We start from the raw sequence: 19,844 nt of genomic DNA on the forward strand, positions 1-19,844 counted from the left end.
CATGGTAGAACCGAGCAGCCCCGGCAGCACCAGCAGCGGCGGCGGCAGCCCCAGCGCCATGGGCAACAGGAACCGAAGCGTGAGCATGAACATGCACTCGAACGCGCCGCCCAGCAAGAAACAGCGGGCTTCGGACGACGAGTACGAGCAGGCGACGCCCCCTCCGGCCCCGGTGGGGGGTTCTACCTCGCCCTACTCTGCCGCAGACGCGGTGGAGGCTGCGTCGGCCATCAGTGAAGCTCGGGACCAAGCCAGCGACGAGACGGACGCCCCCGACGGCGAAGAAGACCAGGCGGGCTCCAGTGGATCAGCGTCCTCCTCCTCTGCAATGCCCACTCCCGTGCCGCCCTTCGGTGGGGACGGAGACTCGTCCTCTGATGACAGCGACGTGAACGAGGAGGCCTTCATGAACTGGCTCATGGACCAGAAGACCTCCGGCATGCCTGCTGGACAGATGCTGGACGCGTTGGGTCTTGGAGTCTCGGAGGGAGTTGCAGTGGACGATGACGAACTGTGGGAAGCCATGTTCTCCATGGGCATCCGACTGATCAAGCCTCAAGCCTCGGTACGGTTGAGGTGGAGGCTGAGTGGGATATGATGTGGTCTTTTGGATCTGATTGTTTTTTTATTTGTGGTGTTATTGCAGAGGCCGCGAGAGAAACTGGACAGTGTTAATACCTTGCAGGACGTGGCATCGCTGCTGCGCTCGAGCAAGAAGATTGTGGTGTTGGCGGGTGCTGGTATTTCCGTGTCCTGTGGCATCCCTGACTTCCGGTCCGAGAACGGAATTTACAGCGTATGTTCCTGCAGATACTGCTTTTTTTTCAGCGATGGTGGACGTCTCTGACTCGTGCATTTGTTATGTTTTTGCAGCGACTAGGCGAGTACAATTTGCCAAACCCGCAGTGCATGTTCGGTACGAAAGATGATTGTTCGCAAGACGATCAACATCCGTGGAAGAATCTGACTGATCTCGTTTTGTTTCGTGTAGACATCGAGTTCTTCCGCTCCAACCCACGCCCGTTCTTCGCGTTCGCGAAGGAGCTGTTCCCAAAGTCAAGCGGCTTTACGTTTGTGCCGTCTCCGAGCCACTACTTCTTAAAGCTGTTGGAGGAGAAGGGCAAGCTGCTTCGAATTTACAGCCAGGTACGCACATTGTTTTCCTGCGTGGCCAGTGATCGCACAAACTGATGAAGGTGACTGCATTTGCTTATCAGAACATCGACATGTTAGAGCATGCGGCAGGCATCTCTCACGAGCACGCCGTGTTGTGCCATGGTTCGTTCGCGACGGCGACGTGTTTGGCATGCAAACGGACGTACCCGAACGACGCAATTCGTGAGGATGTGCTGAACCAGCAGGTGCCGATGTGCAAGTCTTGTAACTCGCCAGACGGAATCGTCAAGCCCGACATCGTGTTCTTTGGTGAATCCCTGCCGCGGCGCTTTCACGACTCCATTAAAAGTGACGAAGGCGAGGCGGACCTTGTGCTGGTCATGGGGTCTTCTCTCAAGGTGAACCCTGTGCGTAGCATTGTTGGTCGCTTCAAAAAGGATACACCAATGATCCTGATCAACAGAGAACCGGTCGGCCGCCCGCACAAGTTTGACGTAGAGCTGCTAGGATATTCAGACGAGATCGTGCAAGAGCTGTGTCGACTTCTCGGATGGGAAATTCCACAGCCCGACCCGGTGCTTCTGGGGCAGTCTAACCTCCCACCACCGCCCGTGGTATCTTCGAGCGACCTTCGACCGCTGTCATTCGAGTTTATTCCACCGTCAAGGCATATGTTCAACGGTGCCAAGTCCACTTACTGCAGCTCGAGCGATGATGAGAGCAGCAGCTCGTCTGGTGAGGAGGGAACTGGCGGTGAAGGCGACATGGATGCAGATACCGACGCTGTGGGAGTAGCGATGGATGCAGACGATGAAAAGAGGACACAACCAATGGAGGAGTTGACAAAGGACGACCAAGACGAGCTGATGGGGAGTGGCAACGAGTTGCTAGGGACCTCAAGCTTTGACGATAACTGAACAACAGTCAGCCTACATGTGCCTACCCAAACGAGCCCTGCGCTCAATTGTGGGGAGCGGACTAAGTCGCAATCCGGCGCTTCCATCGAGCCAAGCCGAGCAGACACGCTACCCGCATCGTGTACAACTAATCACAAGGCTGAAGACGGCTTGCGCCGTGCTTCTTCCTATTCTCCTGTTCCCCAGCGCTTCGTTTGGCCACGACCTGGGGAAATCCCTGTCAATATTGGCATATTTGGAGCAACAACACAACACAATATGAGCCCCGTCAGAGGCCGCGCTCGGAACACACTTCGTAGACACGCTATAAGCTCGAGCTGTTTGTAAGTAGATATGTTGAGTCTTGCATTCTCCCCATCTATCCAAAACGAATGCCAGCGCTCTTCTATCCTGCTATCTATCTACACAGTCCACCGTTCACGGTCTACTGCAGCTTCAGGTCTCCGCGTGTATGAGCACAGGGCGAACCATTCGCCCTTGTGGGGATCGAAGCATGGCAAGGGCGTAATGGCCTTGCTTTCCGTACGTCTGACCTTGACTCGCCACGAAGAGCTGCTGAAGTGCTTCACAAGCAACAAATCCGACCGCGCGGAACGCGCCCTTGGGTCGATCGTAGACTGCTGAAGTCACGTAGCCGACGAGAGACCGCTAGCAAACGCGCAACAACATAGTTTGATGAGTACATTCTTCTCAAAATCAAGGAGTAATCAGTTTCCGCTCTCACTTCGTCAGTCTTGGATCTCTTCGCTTTGCCCAGACCAATATCGCAGCCGTTCCAGCTGCGGTCACTGCGGAATTGTTCATGATCCTTTGGAGACGGTGCGAAAAGCTGGTTATAACAATCAACAACAAAGTCAGAAAAATTCCAGCAAGAATGATAGTGTCGGTACGTACCATGGCGTTCACATCAATGTTGCCTCGCCTCGGCACGACGACAATAACGCGGACAAGAGTAGGCATCGGTACTGGGACGATCGCATCACTCTCAGGTGCTGGCGAAGACATTGTCTCGTCATCCTTGGTCGCGGTGGCTTTCGCTTTGTAGAAGCAAAAGGGCTCCATGTAGCTTTCCCCGCGGAGAACGCAAGGTACCTGGGCACTCTCATCTTCCACATCACCTTCCGCGTTCTGACCGTCAAATAGTAACCCCCACCGTGGTCGGAATGGCGACGCGACGCCCCGCTTCTCATAATTGAAGCGCTTCGATTTGGGTTTCTTGGCTTGCTCGCTTTCCAGGTCGAACGCGCGCGCCTCCCAATATGCCTGTCCTGCTTGCGTGTCCGGGTAGTCCGCAGGAAAGCTAAGTAACAGAAACCAAGGCAGAAAATCAGACACTGCTCCACCCGCATAACTTCCAACAATCGTTTACATACCTTGGTTGGTGCAGCACCGTAGACAAAGTAGCGTCTTCCTCTAGCCCCACAACGAGCGCACCACCAAATACCAATGCCTTCAACAAACCGGGCACGCTCGATGGTGGGCAGATGATATCCCAACCGCTGGTATGCGGATACGGCTCCCGCTTCTTGATAATCAGCAGATGAAGAGGCTGCGATTCCGCAGGCACTCCATCAGCGCCGTCGAGGATCAGACCCTCCTTACGCTGGCGGAATACCTCGTCGTTAAACGTGTGATCCTTCACAAATCTACTCTCAATGTTACGCCTCTTAGAAAACGACCACAGCAGTGAGCTGGGAGTTGCTTGCACTTCCATAGCGTTTTCGTCCTCTTCTGCATCGCCACCAGTTTGATCAGCCGCTGCGACTGCGTTCGGGTAGTTTGGACTACCAGACGATCCGCTGGTCGTCCAGGCGAGCAATGCCTGCATTTCCTTGAGAATCATCTTCGACTCCGGCTCCTCGGCATCTTTACCCAGCGACGACAAACTCAACCCCGACAACGGACTCTCAATCACACTCGTGCCAACCTCCGGAACAGCGTCAGCAGGCGGTTCGTTCAAGAGTGAAAGCCCCGTCTCCAAACGAGCTGAGAGATGACAGAGTTTGCCATCCTTACACCTCGCAAGGCGCGGGTCGTTCACAGCAACGGCGTAAATGCTGTCCTTCTGCTCTTCCGCCTCTGTCTTCTTGCTTGACTTGCGGAGAGCACGCAACAAGTTCTGTCGGTTGCCATTCCGGCAATTCGCACCCGTGGCCTCCTCATCAAATCCATCTTCATGGTCCGAATGCTCCTCCTCCTGCGTACTCTGGTCCGCACCAGCACCCACTTCATCACCACCTGCAAGCCCCGCTACCAATTCGTCCGCCATCCTGCCACGCAGCTTCAACCTGCACAGCTGTCCACGTCGGTCGTGCATCTCGATGCCCTTTTCATCCTCCCCAACCACCGCCTGGCACGCCGACGCGATCGCCGTCGCGGCCTCCATGTACGCCGCGGGGTGCACCCAGAGCCACAGCTGCCTCTTGGTGTTCTGCCAGTCGTCGTGCAGCTTGAACTCCCCGTTCTCGTAGTCCTTCTTCAGCGGCCTCCACATGAACGTCACCGGTGCGATCGAACCCTGCGGGAACTGCCCTTCGTGGTACAACATACTGCGTCCTTCCTCCGCCCCAGCCAGGAACCTGAGACCGTGGAAGTCCGAGCCATTCGGGTCCGACACCAGCTGCAGAGCCTCCAGGATGACCTGGGGCAGGCCGAAGAGCTCGATAAGTCCGTAGTAGCTGGAGTCGTGCAGCGCGGCCTTGCTTCTCGCAGCTTGAAGCGCGGCGGACACGCTCTTGTCCGCGCGGTGCTGTGCCAGAATGTAGCCATATTGCTCCCCCATGGTCATGCGCTTGGCGTGCCACAGGTGCGACGGCAGCCACAGCGGCCGCTCGCAATCTGCAACACTTGTGCGCTCTTGCAGCAGCTTGTGCGGCCGACGCTCGTGCTTCCTGCACCGTACGGAGTCGCTGGGCTTGGACTTGGGGGCGCCGCGCAGCCGCTGCGGCATCTTGTGCGACTTGAACGCGTTGGCGCGTCGCCGCCGCTGGTTCTTCTGCGCCTCCAGCTTGCCATCGGCTGCACAGGACACGGACGCATGCTGCGACAGTTCGTGCAGCGCCTGCAGCTCCGGCGCGCGCGCGTTGGCGAACTCGAGCACCTGCAGCACCCGCGGACCCAGGCCAGCCATTGGTAATTGAAAACTTTGTGTTGGGGCTTTAGAAGGAGCCAATCAAATGTCGTTTAGAGTTAGAGATAGATTTGGGTCTCTATCTCTAATCATGGAATCTGTGCTCTTCCGCGTAAACATGTAAAACATTGAACGCCGCAAAGGAGGCAATGCTTGGTTTAGTGGTTATTGTCTTGAAATGCGCTCCAAAGAGCACTTGGTTCTCGCCACAACTAGTTACAATGTTCTCATTAATGGTTTTGGTGCATCGTCCTTGCAAGTAAACGTAAAGATGAGCGACGCCAGGCCGATTGAGAGATAAAACGCCCCGACCCGTAGACGCAATGCATTACACTAAAAATGACCACGCGTCTGTAATGACTTGCCCCCGTGTGACCACAAGGCCAGAACAGTTTCTTCACCGACCGCTAGACGGCCTATCTTCACTCAAGCAAGCAAATGCAGCAATTCACATCTCGGAATTCGTACCCTCGATGAATATGGTGCAGACCGCTGCGGTGGCTGCTCAATACATTGCAATATGCTTGTGTATCTTTAAGTTGAAGCCATCCTCACTTCTTGGCAGAGGCATACATGTCTATTCGAGAGTAGAAACGATAAGTTCTGCAGTGTAGAACACGACATTTCTGTTCTCGAACCCCCCCCCCCCCCGCGGGAGCAGCAGAATTTGCGGGCGTGATTCACTGTCAGTTGGACAAATGCATGTTGCGAGATTGCGTAGACCGCGCACGTCCGGTTTGTCAAAGCACGATGATCAGAATTGGTCTTGTAAATGTATGAAGAACATTTTTTGCAAACTTACTTCGACACTAGTATATCGGCATCCTGGGTAAACGTTTCAAGAGAGAAGGCCATACGGGCTGTAGGTCCCCCACATAGGCAGACACGTTCATTTCCAGATCGACCTCGAACCATCAATTCCAGTGTTACTCCAAACAGTAAAACATCGTCGTAACCTGGTGTCATGCGTCTCAGCATCTTCCTCGTGGTGCTAGTCGTTGCCACCTTCTCCGTTCTTGTGAGCGCAAAGAAGGCCAACACCGTTCGCCACCTGAAGGGAACGCAGACCGACGACCTCATCGCCGAGGATGAAGAGAGAGGCGTGTGGGACGGCCTTCTCACGAAGATGAAGGCTAATGGCTTGATCGGTGGTGTTGAAAAGGGCGCTGCTAACGCTGCTGCCGCCGCCAACGTCGCCGCCGCCGCCGCTAATACTGGCAATAGATGGCAGAGTACGGTAAAAAAGGCGAAGGACGCGGAGAATATTAAGAATGCCGAGGGTCAGACTACTGCCGCTGCTGCAGCTGCCGCCGCCGCTGGCACAGGCAACAAGTGGCAGACGGCCAAGAAGGCGAAGGAGTTGGAGGATATTAAGAGTGTCGAAGGCCATACTACTGCTGCCGCCACTGCCGTTGCGAAGAACTGGGATAATGTCGCTAAGGCTGTCGAGTCCGGGACTCACCTGAAGAAGGTGGATACCACGAACAGCATGTGGAACACCGCGTTCGCCAAATACAAGAGCCCCCAGCGGCTCAAGGATCTTACCGAGGCCCAGGCTGTGCAGATCACGAAGACCGCTGCCAAGGAAGTAGCGAAGAATCCCTCCAAGTGACGCTACATCAAGCGGTTCCTTGAGCTTTCGTTTGGTGCCGCGCTTACGGCACTCTTTGTCGTTGGCATTAACTCGATGTTGCCCTAGACATGGCGGAGTACTTAGGTAATGCGCGAAGCTATGATAAATAGTTGAGATCGAATTACAAGACTTTGTGGCACGATGCGCAGGCAGAGGTGTTGAGTAGGAAGCAGTAGCAACGAGATCAATGAAGACACGAGTCTTTCCCACGGAGCACTTTGGGATTAAGGAGGAGAAAACCTCGTAGGTGGCAACCCCCTTTGTGTTAGGCTGAGACTAGACGCTAGAGAAAAGTACCCAACTGCAACAGCACGGTCCCAGTAGTCTGTCAATATGGAAGCAGGAACACGACCTTCGCCACACTCCCACTTCGTGTTGCTGGTGGCCATCCTTGCCGTTCAATCTCGACCTTCTTCATCAGTCCTCGCACGCTTGCGCTTGCCAGACACAGGTCAACGTTCAAAAGCTGTCGCAGTCACCCTTCTCATAGTAGTCACGAATCTTGTGATACTTGAGATCAACGCCCTTCACCTTGAAGTCTCCGGTGTTTGCTTTGATGACAGCAATTGCCGCTTGATTGTCGTCATACAAAACTGTCTGCTTGCGACACAGTCCAAGCTCTTTGCACAGATTGTGTGTCCACTTGATCATTGTAGAACACTCTGCAGCAGCTACAAACTCAGAACTGCACGTATCGTCCGTGATCAGCCGCTGCTTGTGGCTCGAGTACGCGTACGTGCATCCCTCCATTTGCAGCACGTATCCAGTAATTGAACGGCGATCATCCTTCTCATTTCCTAGATCAGCGTCCGCAAACGCCACGATCTGTACTTCCGGCTTCGTAGGTCTCCACGCATCTACATACGCATCGATCTGCATCCGCTGCTCTGTGGTCTTCTTCTTCTTCGTCCACACGAGCCCGTAGTCCGACGTCCCTCGTAGATAACGCAGCACCCTCTTTGCTAACACATGATGCTCTCGAGTAAAGCAATTGAGGTACTTCCCCAGTGTTCGTACCGCGTTGGCTATATCTGGGCGTGTGCACTGCACCAGATATTGTAGAGATCCAACAATCTGTCGGTAGTCCACCTCTGGATCCGGATTGATACAGAAAGGTTCGCGCTCCGGGTCTCCAGGCATAGGAAATTTACCCTTCACTTGAGGCGTAGGAACAGGCTTGCACTTGTCCATCTTGCAGCGAGCAAGAATCTTTTCCGTGTAGGCCTTCTGTGAAATCATCAACACGTACCCTGGCACATACGTGATCTCCATTCCTAGCAAATGCTTCACCTCACCGAGATCCTTAATCTTAAATTCACTGCTGAGCTCACCCAGCACCATCTCAATGTCGGTCTCAGTACCAACAATCAGAAGATCGTCAATGTAGACAGTCACAAACACTTTGTTCTCTCCCACTGTCCTCACATATACATCAGCGTCCATCTTCGTGCGTTTGAAACCACACTTCCGCAGGTACTCGTCGAGCATCTTGTACCAGATCCGTGGCGCTTGCCTCAAGCCATACAGACTGTGCTTGAGCTTGCACACGCGACCTGTACCGTCATTGAAGTAGTCCGGTTGCTCCATGTAGATGTCGACACCATCCAGCGGTCCATTTAGAAATGCAGTTACAAAGTCCACTTGGCGGCACAACAGACCCAGCTCCAATGCTAGGAGGATAAACCTCACAGACTCAGCCTTTGCTACTGGAGCGTACGTCTCCCAGCAGTTGATGCCATATTCCTGTTGGCAACCCTTGATAGTGATCCGCGTCCGATGCCTGCACACTTCACCTTGTGCATTTCTTTTCCGAACGAAGACCCACTTGTTCTTCAGGATCTTAACTCCATCAGGCCGGTCCACCAACTCCCAAACATGGTTCCTCAGCAGGTTCTTGTACTCCGTGTCGAGAGCATCAACCCACTCTTTTGCATCAGGGGCGCTCAGAGCTTCCTCCACTGAGGTCGGCTCGAGCAGCTCATTCACGGCCTGAATCACAAGGCTTGCCGGGATATCAACCTCGTAGTCACGCAACCTCACATTCTGCTGCCGAACACGAGTTGATCTTCGAAACGATGCACTTGGATTATTTGCTGCTTCATCATCATCCTCTCTATCTCCCCCCACGAAGCGGGAAATACTTTGCATCGGTTCTCCATTTCCAATTGCAGTCTCAGTGGCTTCATCATCATCATCAAAGTCACTGTCACTTATCTCCATGCGATCCCCATCTGAATTCCTGAGAGCTAGCGGACTCGCTAAAGGTACAGACTCTGCGGTTAGACAGATCCCCATCGACCTCATTCGGTGCTGAACCACCACCGTTAGCTCCAACGCCACCGTCTCCATCAGTATCCAGTTGGTCACGCAGAGATCTCCATCCGCGTAGTCCGCGCGCACGCGACGATCGAACCTCAGCCTCTGCTGATCTCGACGGATTCACGCTCAACGTTCCGCTCGGAGGCACGCTTGCCAACGCAGGCTCGCCAACAGCGGTCGGAGCATCGACCACAGTACTTGAGTCACGATCCCTAAGATCCTCACTGCAATGTCGTTTTCCACTGGGCTCAGCTTCCGACGCCATGCCAAAAGACATCGAAGCACTTGGTGCAGTTAAATCACCCAGTCGAACGTATGGAAGCTTTGACGGGAGCTTGTATTTACCGCGTGAAAATCGGTTGAGCAGAAGCTTCTCCACGTAGCTGCGCTCCACCGTCCAGTCTTCCGCGAACTCGACCGTCCTTAGCTCTTGAATATTGCCCGAACGCAAATCCAGCACACGATAACTGATAGAGTTCTTTGCGTAGCCTAGGAAGATGCACGGCTTCCCTGGATTCTCCAGCTTACTCTTGCGCAACATTTTTTGCGTGAAAGCAAAAACCAAACAACCCCACGTACGCAAATTAGAAAGCTCTGGTCGCTCACCAAAGCGCCGTGTGTATGGATTTTCACCCGCCAGTGCACTGCTCGGACTAATATTCAGCACCTCAAGAGCAAATGCGAACGCCTCTCCCCACAAAAGGATAGGCATGTCCACCATCGTCAGCAAACTCCTCACTCGAAACATCACAACCCCATTCATATGCTCCACTAACCCATTCTCCTCTGGGCTGTAAGCATTAGTTGAAGTCCACTCAATCCCACGAGCTCTCAAAAATGCCTTCAAGTTGTTATTCAGGAGTTCGCGTCCCTTGTCGGACCCAATTACTTCAATTCTGTGTCCTTGAGCCAGCAGCCACACTACATGCTTGATCACCACATCGTCAGACTGGCCTTTCTTTTTCAACAGGAATCCCCACACATAACGCGTTGCTTCGTCTTGTACGAGCTGAAAGTGCTTGAAGCCATCGTAGGTCAGCTTAGCTCATTGACGTAGCACATGTCGGACATGAGTTTCTGGTAGGGCCTTTTGGATCGTGAAGTCTTCACTTTCTTGTAAGACATTCGCTTCATCCGCGATTGCACGCACGTCCAACAATGATCCGGAGGTACACAGCCACTCCCTGCAACATCCATGCCTTTCACAGTTTTATTTCTAGACATTTCTTGCAGAGCTCCAAAATTCAGATGTCCTAGTCGAGCGTGCCATCGAACAAGAGCTTGCTCATTCTCGCGCGTCACTGCGTCAATCCTCTGTTTCGGAATGACCGTGGACTGCAATCGATATCGGCCGCGAGTTTTTACCAGCTTGAGCAGTTGATTCCCTTTGCGAAGCCATGCACTTGTGTGGTTCTCAGGCTTGACAAAGTCCCAGCCAGCTTGCTCCAACTTGTCCAGACTAAGCAAGTTGTTTGTTCCACTTGGAGTGTGCAGCACATTCGAGAGACAGAGCGTTGCCGCTTCATCGGGCTGGTTTTCATTCTTCACTCGAATTGCCACCTCACCAACCACGCCTCTGTTCCGAGATGGCTTGCCTTCCCAGTCGAACACTAGTGGGCCATCATCTTGGCGCACATCAGAAAGCAACTCCTCGTGAATGCACACATGACAGTCACTAGCCGAATCAAGAACCCACTCCAATTTGGTGTTCATCGAATTCTGCGTAGCTACAGTCTCCAAGTCAGAATCTCCACGAGAAATCATGTCAATTGTTCTCTGGTTACCACCACTTCTTCCACCACTTGCTCCAGAATTGCCCTTACTCTGCCAGCGTTTGCGTTCTGGAAGCTGTGAATCTGATTCGTCATCGTTGCGTCTCGGACGAGGGCAGTTTGTCTGAATGTGCCCAGTTTGATGGCAGTTCCAGCACTCTCGTTTGTCTTCTTTCTCATTCTTCTTGCCGCCTTGTTTTCCTCTGGGACCACCTGCATTCCGGACTGGATTAGCCTTGGCCTTGTATCGACCTCGACTACGCGTTTTTCCTTTGCCTGATTGCTGACTAGGCTGCTTTCCCTGCTTCTTGCCAGCTTCGGCGGACGAGATGTCGTTGCCATGCGGCTCTTCACTCCTTGCATCAAATTCCGACTCGGCGCGAAGAGCGTTCATGACTTGGGCAGCTGAAGGAGTTGCACTCTTATGCCCCGGGTCATAATGCCGCGAGAACTGACGGACGACGCCTCGATGCGTTTGCACCACATTCCCCAAGATAATCTCTGCGAATTCCTCATCAGAAACACCTCGCTTGTAGTGCACTAGCTCCTAACGTAAGAGCTGCATCTCTCGTAACCAGTCATCCATACTTCGATCAGGAGTAAATGGGTTCGCCACTAGTCGCTGTCGAGCGAAGATATAGTTCGCGTATTCTCTCTTGGTCTGCTTGTCCACAAAAGCTGTCCACATTTCCTGGGCGCTCTGTTCGTGACAAATGAGCTCAGCGTCTGCTTTCGGAACACCTCGGAGAATTGCACCACGAGCCAAATTGCTCATTCTGCAAAACTGTGCATCACTCACAGTCGCACGCACAGCTGCAGCATCTTCAACAACACCCCAAAGCTCCAAATTGACCAGAAACGTCTTCAATTCTTCTGCATACAAGCCAAAGCTACAGGAGCCTTGTTGTCCATCTTCGTCCCGTACTAGCTGCCAATATACTGCGGAGGAGCCATCAATGGCGAAGGCATCAACCCATACGCCGGAAGAGGCGACCACATCGAAGCCGCAGACATCGCTGTAGGAGATGGATTTCCAGCCAATCCATAGCTGCCAACCAGTCCTGGAAACGTAGATCCTCCACTCATAACACCAGCCAATCGACTAGCACCCACAGATCTACCGATACTCGTAGCTGCACTAGTACCAGTACCACAACTCACTCTACCAACAGCAGCGCTTCCAATCGCACTAGCCGTTGCACTCAGGTTCACCGTCGACACCCCAGTAGAAGCCACAGTACTGGGAGGCACGTTCACTGCCACGAGCCTTGCAAAGATCCGCCGCCTTGTCCGATCGACGCACCAACTGGCGCACTTGACGCTGGACTTGTTCCCGACATACTTCCTTCTCTCAAAGCTCACGAAAGTAGTCCGTAGAGCTTCAAAGCTTTGGGCTCATAACCTGGCACGATGCGCAGGCAGATGTGTTGAGTAGGAAGCAGTAGCAACGAGATCAATGAAGACACGAGTCTTTCCCACGGAGCACTTTGGGATTAAGGAGGAGAAAACCTCGTAGGTGACAACCCCCTTTGTGTTAGGCTGAGACTAGACGATAGAGAAAAGTACCCAACTGCAACAGCACGGTCCCAGTAGTCTGTCAATATGGAAGCAGGAACAGGACCTTCGCCACACTTTGCTCTGACCTTCTGAGACCGCGGGGTCTTCTTGTAAAGATTACATTGACCAATGCGGTAATTGACAACACACAGCACCCTCAAAAGAGACGGAAAATTACTCATTCCCTGTTATCCCAGCATCGCATGTGCTAACGCGAGATTTGACTCCGCATAACTACCTGCACATGCTTTCAAGGGCTTTCTTTTTGCGTGAAAAATCACGCCGTCTGATTACAGTAAAACTGGGCAACTGCGTTACTACTTCATAATGAAAACATGAAGCTCTAAAATCATGTAGTTGAAGCGCAAACCAAGCTTTACCAGGAAATATGCTTAGTCTCAAGTGTATAGGAGCCTCGTTCTGTGGTGGCACTCATCAAAGCTGGAAGGTATATGCTATGCTAATCGGACGGAGACGTTTAAGCCCGTAGTACGCGATTAATAGCTTCAACCTACCGACAATCGCTGCATCTGCGTTAGTACAGTTGTGCATTATTATAGTAGTTTAACCCCTCATTCACCAATGTCGGACGATCCGTCAAGTGAAATATTTACTCGTCGGATCTGCTGACATACGGAGATTACATACACACATACTGACATATTTTTCACATGTTATACAAAACCATATATGCGGGAATATGTCGCTATTTCACATCTAAAGACTGGAGCGAGCAAAAACCAGGCCATCCGCCCAGTCACTACGCATTAGTACTGTCGCTACGCATTATTACACAGATTACGGCACCACCGGTCACGAGCGACGGCTGTGGCTACATTATGATTTGTGTTCTGTCCAGGGTTCTGGCAGAGTATTGCACAGAACAAATTATGGGAACCAGCACTAAGTGCCACGGATGAACATTTTTGCCAACGACGATCGTTCGTCTTGCTAAACTGCTGCAATCTCATGAAGCTTCTCTAATGCTAATTGCAGGAGCAAAGTTCCGGCACACGACGACCGGCAGACTGCAGCACCTGCGAGGAGGACCGGTCACGGACACGACGACGGGTGGCATTTCGGACGGCGACATCCTAGAGCGCGCGTTCATGGAGACGGACGAGAGTGACATGCCCAGGAATCGGCTGTACCGGGCGATGGACGAGTATCTGACGGAGATGAAGGCGCGTGAGCACTCGCACCCGGCAGTGTCGCTGTCTGGGGGAGTGGACTCGATGGTGGTGGCGTACCTAACCTAATGCACAAGCTGAGTGACAAGCACGGAGGGTTCAAGATCGTGGCAGTGCATCTTGACTACGGCAACCGCGCCGAGAGCGGAGCCGAGTGTGAATACGTGCGTCGCTGGTGCGAGAGGTTTGGAATTATTTTCTATGTCCGAAGGGTTGACGAGGTGAAGCGAGCGACCACGAAGCGTGATGACTACGAGCGCGTGTCGCGGGAGATCCGGTACTCGGCGTATGCGGATGCGGACGGAGCTGCTGAAAGGAGACCATGCCATTGTGCAGGGGAGGAATAGCCGAGCGTCGCGTTATCTAGAGGCACTATTGCCAAATCGAGTGGCGATGCCATTCTGTACGAGCCGGCGATGCTGACAACCGACCGACATAATACTGCGGCTACATCTGCCTGGAGCACAGCGACGGCGTGCGAGAGCCATCGGTGAATGAGGACAGACTAGTGGGGACGGTTGGCGAGGACGAGGGACGTGATCTCGCGCTATTGCAGCGCTGCCGTGGTAGAATCGTGGAGGCACTGGTCGTGTCCAGGACCAGCGTGGCGGCGTTGGCCGCAGTCGATACTGATTTGATCAGAAAAAGCTGTTTTAGGCGTTGCGGACGGCAATCCGTTGACGCTGGCGCGCCGTTCGGTCAACAGCGTTTCCATTAGTGATGGGAGCTGTGAAGCTCGATTCCGTTGAGTAGTATTTGAAGCTGCGTACTACACTGAGCAGCTTATGCTGGCAAGCACACATCAAACACGTTGGCTAGGACGGTGTTGAATATCTTTGAAAAATAAAACAAACAGGTAGCTAGAGGAAAAAGCAAAGGATATGTATTTGAAGCGTGTTAGTTGCCTGCAATACCGTTAGCACGTTCAATCTGCTCTCGGTCCGCAGGTACCAAGTTCGAAAGTGGCTCCAGTGTATTGGGCCAGTTCATCAAGACCCTGAGGTCACCGTCTGCTGGATAGTGTATACCCCGTATAACCTCGTAGTGGTATGTAGGAGGCCCGACAGGCATTTGCTGTGCTCGGCGTAGGTACCTTGCAAGGGCGCGTGCATCCGCAGGGTACAAGGCGGACAAAGGTTCGAGCGTGTCCTCCCATTCCACCCACGCTCGGATCTCTCCATCCGCCATTCGCTCAGTACCAACTACGCGCACGTAGGGATACGCCCTCTCCTCAGGCGGTACTTCATCAACTTGCGGCGGGTCCTCGTCAGTCTCGGACTCAGCGTCAGTCGTCTCTCCTGGTGAGCCGGGCGGAGGACTAGAGGCTGTCGGGGCACTAGCTGCTCTTGGCGGACTAGAAGCTCTCGGCGGACTAGGAGCTCCAGGAGGACTACCTGCTCTCGGTGGACCGGGAGCTATCGCCAAGCGTGGAGCACTCGTCGTCCGGCGAGCTCTCTCCGGACTAGGAGCTCTCGCCGGACTAGGAGCACTAACGCCATGCACACCTCCTTCTTCCTCTTTCTCTTCGCCTTCGTCATACGTGTAGTCTTCGTCGCTAGCGAAACCGTCGTCACTGATCTGGCTGGTCGTCGCAGCGCTGACCGCGTCGATCTCTTGATTGCCGGACTTCGCCGAGCATGGTGGAGCTCCCAGGGAACTGGTATCTCTCGCTGGACCAGGCGCTGTCAGCACACCAGAAACTCTCGTTAGGTCAAACGCTGTCGGGGGGCTTGGTGATCTAGGAGGACTTGTCGAGACAGAAGCTGGTGATTGTGGCGATCGCAACGGAGCTCTTGGCGGGGGCGTCGGGGTGGACAGAGATGGATGCGGAGTCAGCAGCGGGAACGCGGCAAGCAATGACGAGGCTAACGCGGATTTGACGTTAGCCCTGTTGAAATCGCCAACTCCTTGACTTTGCACGAACGCACGCACCACGTCGTCCAGTCGATCGGCTGGCACACGACGTTTTTTCATTTCTTGAGCGAGAGCTTGCATGCCACTACCGAACAGACGAACTGTCGGCGGCGCATGTTTTAGGCAAGCGACGTGCACCCATTTATTGCTGCTTGGTACTTGTCCCTGCTGGGGGTGAAAGTCCTGCTGTTGCTGACGCTGCTGCTTGGTGCTGCGCTGATGCCTGCGGTGAGCCGATCTCCTCGCAATGACCACCAAGGTCGTGGGTAGGAAAATACCAAATGACCAGGTCGACAGTGCGTTGCGCCTTTAGAGTTATTTTTTTCTTCTAAACCCGACTGCTTGACTATACATGTAGTAGACGCATGTGCTTTTGGTCGAACGTGGTGGAGTCCATCGCCAAGGCCGGTGATATCTCGCAGTACCCATGGCGCGACAGCTCGACTACCTGGTTAGCCCGTCCCTCTCTAGGGCTCTCGCACGGCATGTCGTCATAGAGCCAATCGAGCCACGATAGTTCCCAGCAGGGCGTTGACAACACGACCTGTGGATGTAGTGCACGACCACGTTCACAAACGCATCTTATCTGTCGCCTTCTTGCCATGGTGCCGTCGAAACACACAGCTCGGGTCCATCCTCCACGTAGCTTGCCACCTATCGCCAACAGTGACCAGGCTAAAAATGCACAAAAGCGCACAGCACAAGCGCTTCTTGTTCACATCGTTGCCCACAACGACCAGAGCCAACACGCAGGCCGTAGATACGAGCAGTGCCTCCACGATACTACCACGGCAGGGCTGCAATAGCGCGAGATCACGTCCCTCGTCCTCGCCTGCTTTCCCCACTAGTCCGTCCTCATCCACCGAAGGCTCTTGCACGCCGGCGCTGTGCTCCAGCTGATGGAGCCGCGATACTGCGTCGATCGGTTGTCGGCAACGCCCGCTCGTACAGAATCGCATTGCCACTCGACGCGGCCACACCGCCGCCAGAAAACACGCAACTCGACCCTCTCCACGCTACTTCTCGACGAGGCTTGCGACTAACGTCATCCGACCAGCACATCTATGCCGGCGACATGCCGACCGCAGCGCACAAGCGCTTCTTGTTCACATCGTTGCCCACAACGACCAGAGCCAACACGCTGGCCATAGATACGAGCAGTGCCTCCACGATTCTACCACGGCAGCGCTGCAATAGCGCGAGATCACGTCCCTCGTCCTCGCCTGCTTTCCCCACTAGTCCGTCCTCAGCCAACGAAGGCTCTCGCACGCCGTCGTTGTGCTCCAGACCGATGGAGCCGCAGTACTTTGTCGGTCGGTTGTCGGCAACGCCCGCTCGTACAGAACCGCATTGCCACTCGACACAGCCACACCGCCGCCCACAGCGACCAGAGCCGACACGCTGGCCGTAGATACGAGCAATGACGCCACGATACTACCGCGGCAGCGCTGCAATAGCGCGAGATCACGCCCGTCGTCCTCGCCAACCGTCCCCATCAGTCTGTCTTCATCCAACGAAAACCCTCGCACGCCGTCGTTGTGGTCCAGGCCGATGGAGCCGCAGTGCTATGTCGGTCGGTTGTCGGCAACGCCCGCTCGTACAGAACCGCATTGCCACTCGACGCAGCCACACCGCCGCCAGAAAAAAACACGCAGCGCGGCCCTCTCCACGCTACTCCTCGACGTGGCTTGCCGCCAACATCATTCCGACCAGCACGTCTATGCCGGCGACATGCCGACCGCAGCGCACAAGCGCTTCTTGTTCACATCGTTGCCCACAGCGACCAGAGCCGACACGCTGGCCGTAGATACGAGCAATGACGCCACGATACTACCGTGGCAGCGCTGCAATAGCGCGAGATCACGCCCGTCGTCCTCGCCTGCTTTCCCCACTAGTCCGTCCTCAGCCAACGAAGGCTCTCGCACGCCGTCGTTGTGCTCCAGACCGATGGAGCCGCAGTACTTTGTCGGTCGGTTGTCGGCAACGCCCGCTCGTACAGAACCGCATTGCCACTCGACACAGCCACACCGCCGCCCACAGCGACCAGAGCCGACACGCTGGCCGTAGATACGAGCAATGACGCCACGATACTACCGCGGCAGCGCTGCAATAGCGCGAGATCACGCCCGTCGTCCTCGCCAACCGTCCCCATCAGTCTGTCTTCATCCAACGAAAACCCTCGCACGCCGTCGTTGTGGTCCAGGCCGATGGAGCCGCAGTGCTATGTCGGTCGGTTGTCGGCAACGCCCGCTCGTACAGAACCGCATTGCCACTCGACACAGCCACACCGCCGCCCACAGCGACCAGAGCCGACACGCTGGCCGTAGATACGAGCAATGACGCCACAATACTACCGTGGCAGCGCTGCAATAGCGCGAGATCACGCCCGTCGTCCTCGCCAACCGTCCCCATCAGTCTGTCTTCATCCAACGAAAACCCTCGCACGCCGTCGTTGTGGTCCAGGCCGATGGAGCCGCAGTGCTATGTCGGTCGGTTGTCGGCAACGCCCGCTCGTACAGAACCGCATTGCCACTCGACACAGCCACACCGCCGCCCACAGCGACCAGAGCCGACACGCTGGCCGTAGATACGAGCAATGACGCCACAATACTACCGTGGCAGCGCTGCAATAGCGCGAGATCACGCCCGTCGTCCTCGCCAACCGTCCCCATCAGTCTGTCTTCATCCAACGAAAACCCTCGCACGCCGTCGTTGTGGTCCAGGCCGATGGAGCCGCAGTGCTATGTCGGTCGGTTGTCGGCAACGCCCGCTCGTACAGAACCGCATTGCCACTCGACACAGCCACACCGCCGCCCACAGCGACCAGAGCCGACACGCTGGCCGTAGATACGAGCAATGACGCCACAATACTACCGCGGCAGCGCTGCAATAGCGCGAGATCACGCCCGTCGTCCTCGCCAACCGTCCCCATCAGTCTGTCTTCATCCAACGAAAACCCTCGCACGCCGTCGTTGTGGTCCAGGCCGATGGAGCCGCAGTGCTATGTCGGTCGGTTGTCGGCAACGCCCGCTCGTACAGAACCGCATTGCCACTCGACGCAGCCACACCGCCGCCAGAAAAAAACACGCAGCGCGGCCCTCTCCACGCTACTCCTCGACGTGGCTTGCCGCCAACATCATTCCGACCAGCACGTCTATGCCGGCGACATGCCGACCGCAGCGCACAAGCGCTTCTTGTTCACATCGTTGCCCACAGCGACCAGAGCCGAGTGTCCTCATCCACCGAAGGCTCTCGCATGCCGTCGCTGTGCTCCAGGTCGATGGAGCCGCGGTACTATGTCGGTCGGTTGTCGGCAACGCCGGCTCGCATCTGTGCTGGAAGGACGCGATTATGGTACCATGTACCAGCTGTGGTGGAAGGACGCCAATTGTGGTACCATGTGCCATAAATCCGTGAGACAAAAATGCCGGCCGCTGGCGGCTGCTGCGTTGAAGCACTTCGGGCGATGCGGGGGAGGTTCACGCCGCTGACAAGCTGCATCGAGGCCTGCCGTGGAGTGGCCGCCGGTAGCGTAAGCTACAATTGTTGGCTACAGAAGCTGGTGTGGCCGCCGGTAGCGTGAGCTACTGTTGTTGGCTACAAGGGCTGGTGGAGTGGCCGCCAGCAGCGTGAGCTACTGTTGTTGGCTGCAAGCTGTCGATTCGAGGATCCGACAGTACCATGAATAAGTGTAGGTGTCGACATCCGGTGTAGCTCTGTTCACAGAATGCAACGCACCGCTCACAACAAGCTTTTTGGCGCAGTGATATGAGCAAGAAGCGCTTGTGCGCTGCGGTCGGCATGTCGCCGGCATAGACGTGCTGGTCGGAATGATGTTGGCAGCAAGCCACGTCGAGGAGTAGCGTGGAGAGGGCCGCGCTGCGTGTTTTTTTCTGGCGGCGGTGTGGCTGCGTCGAGTGGCAATGCGGTTCTGTACGAGCGGGCGTTGCCGACAACCGACCGACATAGTACCGCGGCTCCATCGACCTGGAGCACAGCGACGGCATGCGAGAGCCTTCGGTGGATGAGGACACTCGGCTCTGGTCGTTGTGGGCAACGATGTCAACACGAAGCGCTTTGTGTGCTGCGGTCGGCATGTCGCCGGCATAGACGTGCTGGTCGGAGCGATGTTTGTTGCAAACCACGTCGAGGAGTAGCGTGGAGAGGGCCGCGCTGCGTGTTTTCTGGCGGCGGTGTGGCCGCGTCGAGTGGCAATGCGGTTCTGTACGAGCGGGCGTTGCCGACAACCGACTGACGCAGTACTGCGGCTTCATCGGCCTGGAGCACAGCGCCGGC

The 19,844-nt window shown here is 55.1% G+C and overlaps 6 protein-coding genes across 6 annotated transcripts; 3 read left to right on the forward strand and 3 right to left on the reverse strand.

Moving 5' to 3' along the window:
* Position 1: 1 nt before the first annotated feature.
* Positions 2–2,033, forward strand: PHYSODRAFT_313641 (hypothetical protein; the record flags this gene model as incomplete). Its single annotated transcript, XM_009525873.1, has 5 exons — positions 2–565; positions 647–796; positions 874–916; positions 992–1,146; positions 1,218–2,033. The coding sequence occupies 5 exons, from the start codon at positions 2–4 to the stop codon at positions 2,031–2,033; spliced, it is 1,728 nt and encodes a 575-aa protein (XP_009524168.1).
* An 894-nt stretch (positions 2,034–2,927) lies between these two features.
* Positions 2,928–5,163, reverse strand: PHYSODRAFT_256704 (hypothetical protein; the record flags this gene model as incomplete). Its single annotated transcript, XM_009525874.1, has 3 exons — positions 2,928–3,333; positions 3,407–4,019; positions 4,050–5,163. Coding segments are annotated over 3 exons (2,133 nt in total), but the record flags the coding sequence as incomplete, so codon positions are not given.
* Positions 5,164–6,127: 964 nt separating this feature from the next.
* Positions 6,128–6,775, forward strand: PHYSODRAFT_285614 (hypothetical protein; the record flags this gene model as incomplete). The annotated part of the gene is made up of 1 exon (XM_009525875.1): positions 6,128–6,775. The coding sequence occupies one exon, from the start codon at positions 6,128–6,130 to the stop codon at positions 6,773–6,775; it is 648 nt and encodes a 215-aa protein (XP_009524170.1).
* Positions 6,776–11,449: 4,674 nt separating this feature from the next.
* PHYSODRAFT_379315 (hypothetical protein) lies at positions 11,450–11,605 on the reverse strand (the record flags this gene model as incomplete). The annotated part of the gene is made up of 1 exon (XM_009525876.1): positions 11,450–11,605. A coding segment is annotated over one exon (156 nt), but the record flags the coding sequence as incomplete, so codon positions are not given.
* A 1,755-nt stretch (positions 11,606–13,360) lies between these two features.
* On the forward strand, positions 13,361–13,981 carry PHYSODRAFT_256718 (hypothetical protein; the record flags this gene model as incomplete). Its single annotated transcript, XM_009525877.1, has 3 exons — positions 13,361–13,385; positions 13,441–13,682; positions 13,712–13,981. 3 exons carry the CDS (start codon positions 13,361–13,363, stop codon positions 13,979–13,981), a joined length of 537 nt encoding a protein of 178 aa, XP_009524172.1.
* A 550-nt stretch (positions 13,982–14,531) lies between these two features.
* PHYSODRAFT_329400 (hypothetical protein) lies at positions 14,532–19,822 on the reverse strand (the record flags this gene model as incomplete). Its single annotated transcript, XM_009525878.1, has 14 exons — positions 14,532–14,631; positions 14,728–15,316; positions 15,393–15,499; positions 15,559–15,649; positions 16,246–16,444; positions 16,632–16,853; positions 16,895–17,113; positions 17,288–17,509; positions 17,551–17,769; positions 17,811–18,029; positions 18,071–18,289; positions 18,331–18,549; positions 18,792–18,842; positions 19,514–19,822. The coding sequence occupies 14 exons, from the start codon at positions 19,820–19,822 to the stop codon at positions 14,532–14,534; spliced, it is 2,985 nt and encodes a 994-aa protein (XP_009524173.1).
* Between the last annotated feature and the right edge of the window lie 22 nt (positions 19,823–19,844).

Source organism: Phytophthora sojae (assembly GCF_000149755.1).
Source record: "Phytophthora sojae unplaced genomic scaffold PHYSOscaffold_3, whole genome shotgun sequence".
NCBI classification, from domain to species: domain Eukaryota; phylum Oomycota; class Peronosporomycetes; order Peronosporales; family Peronosporaceae; genus Phytophthora; species Phytophthora sojae.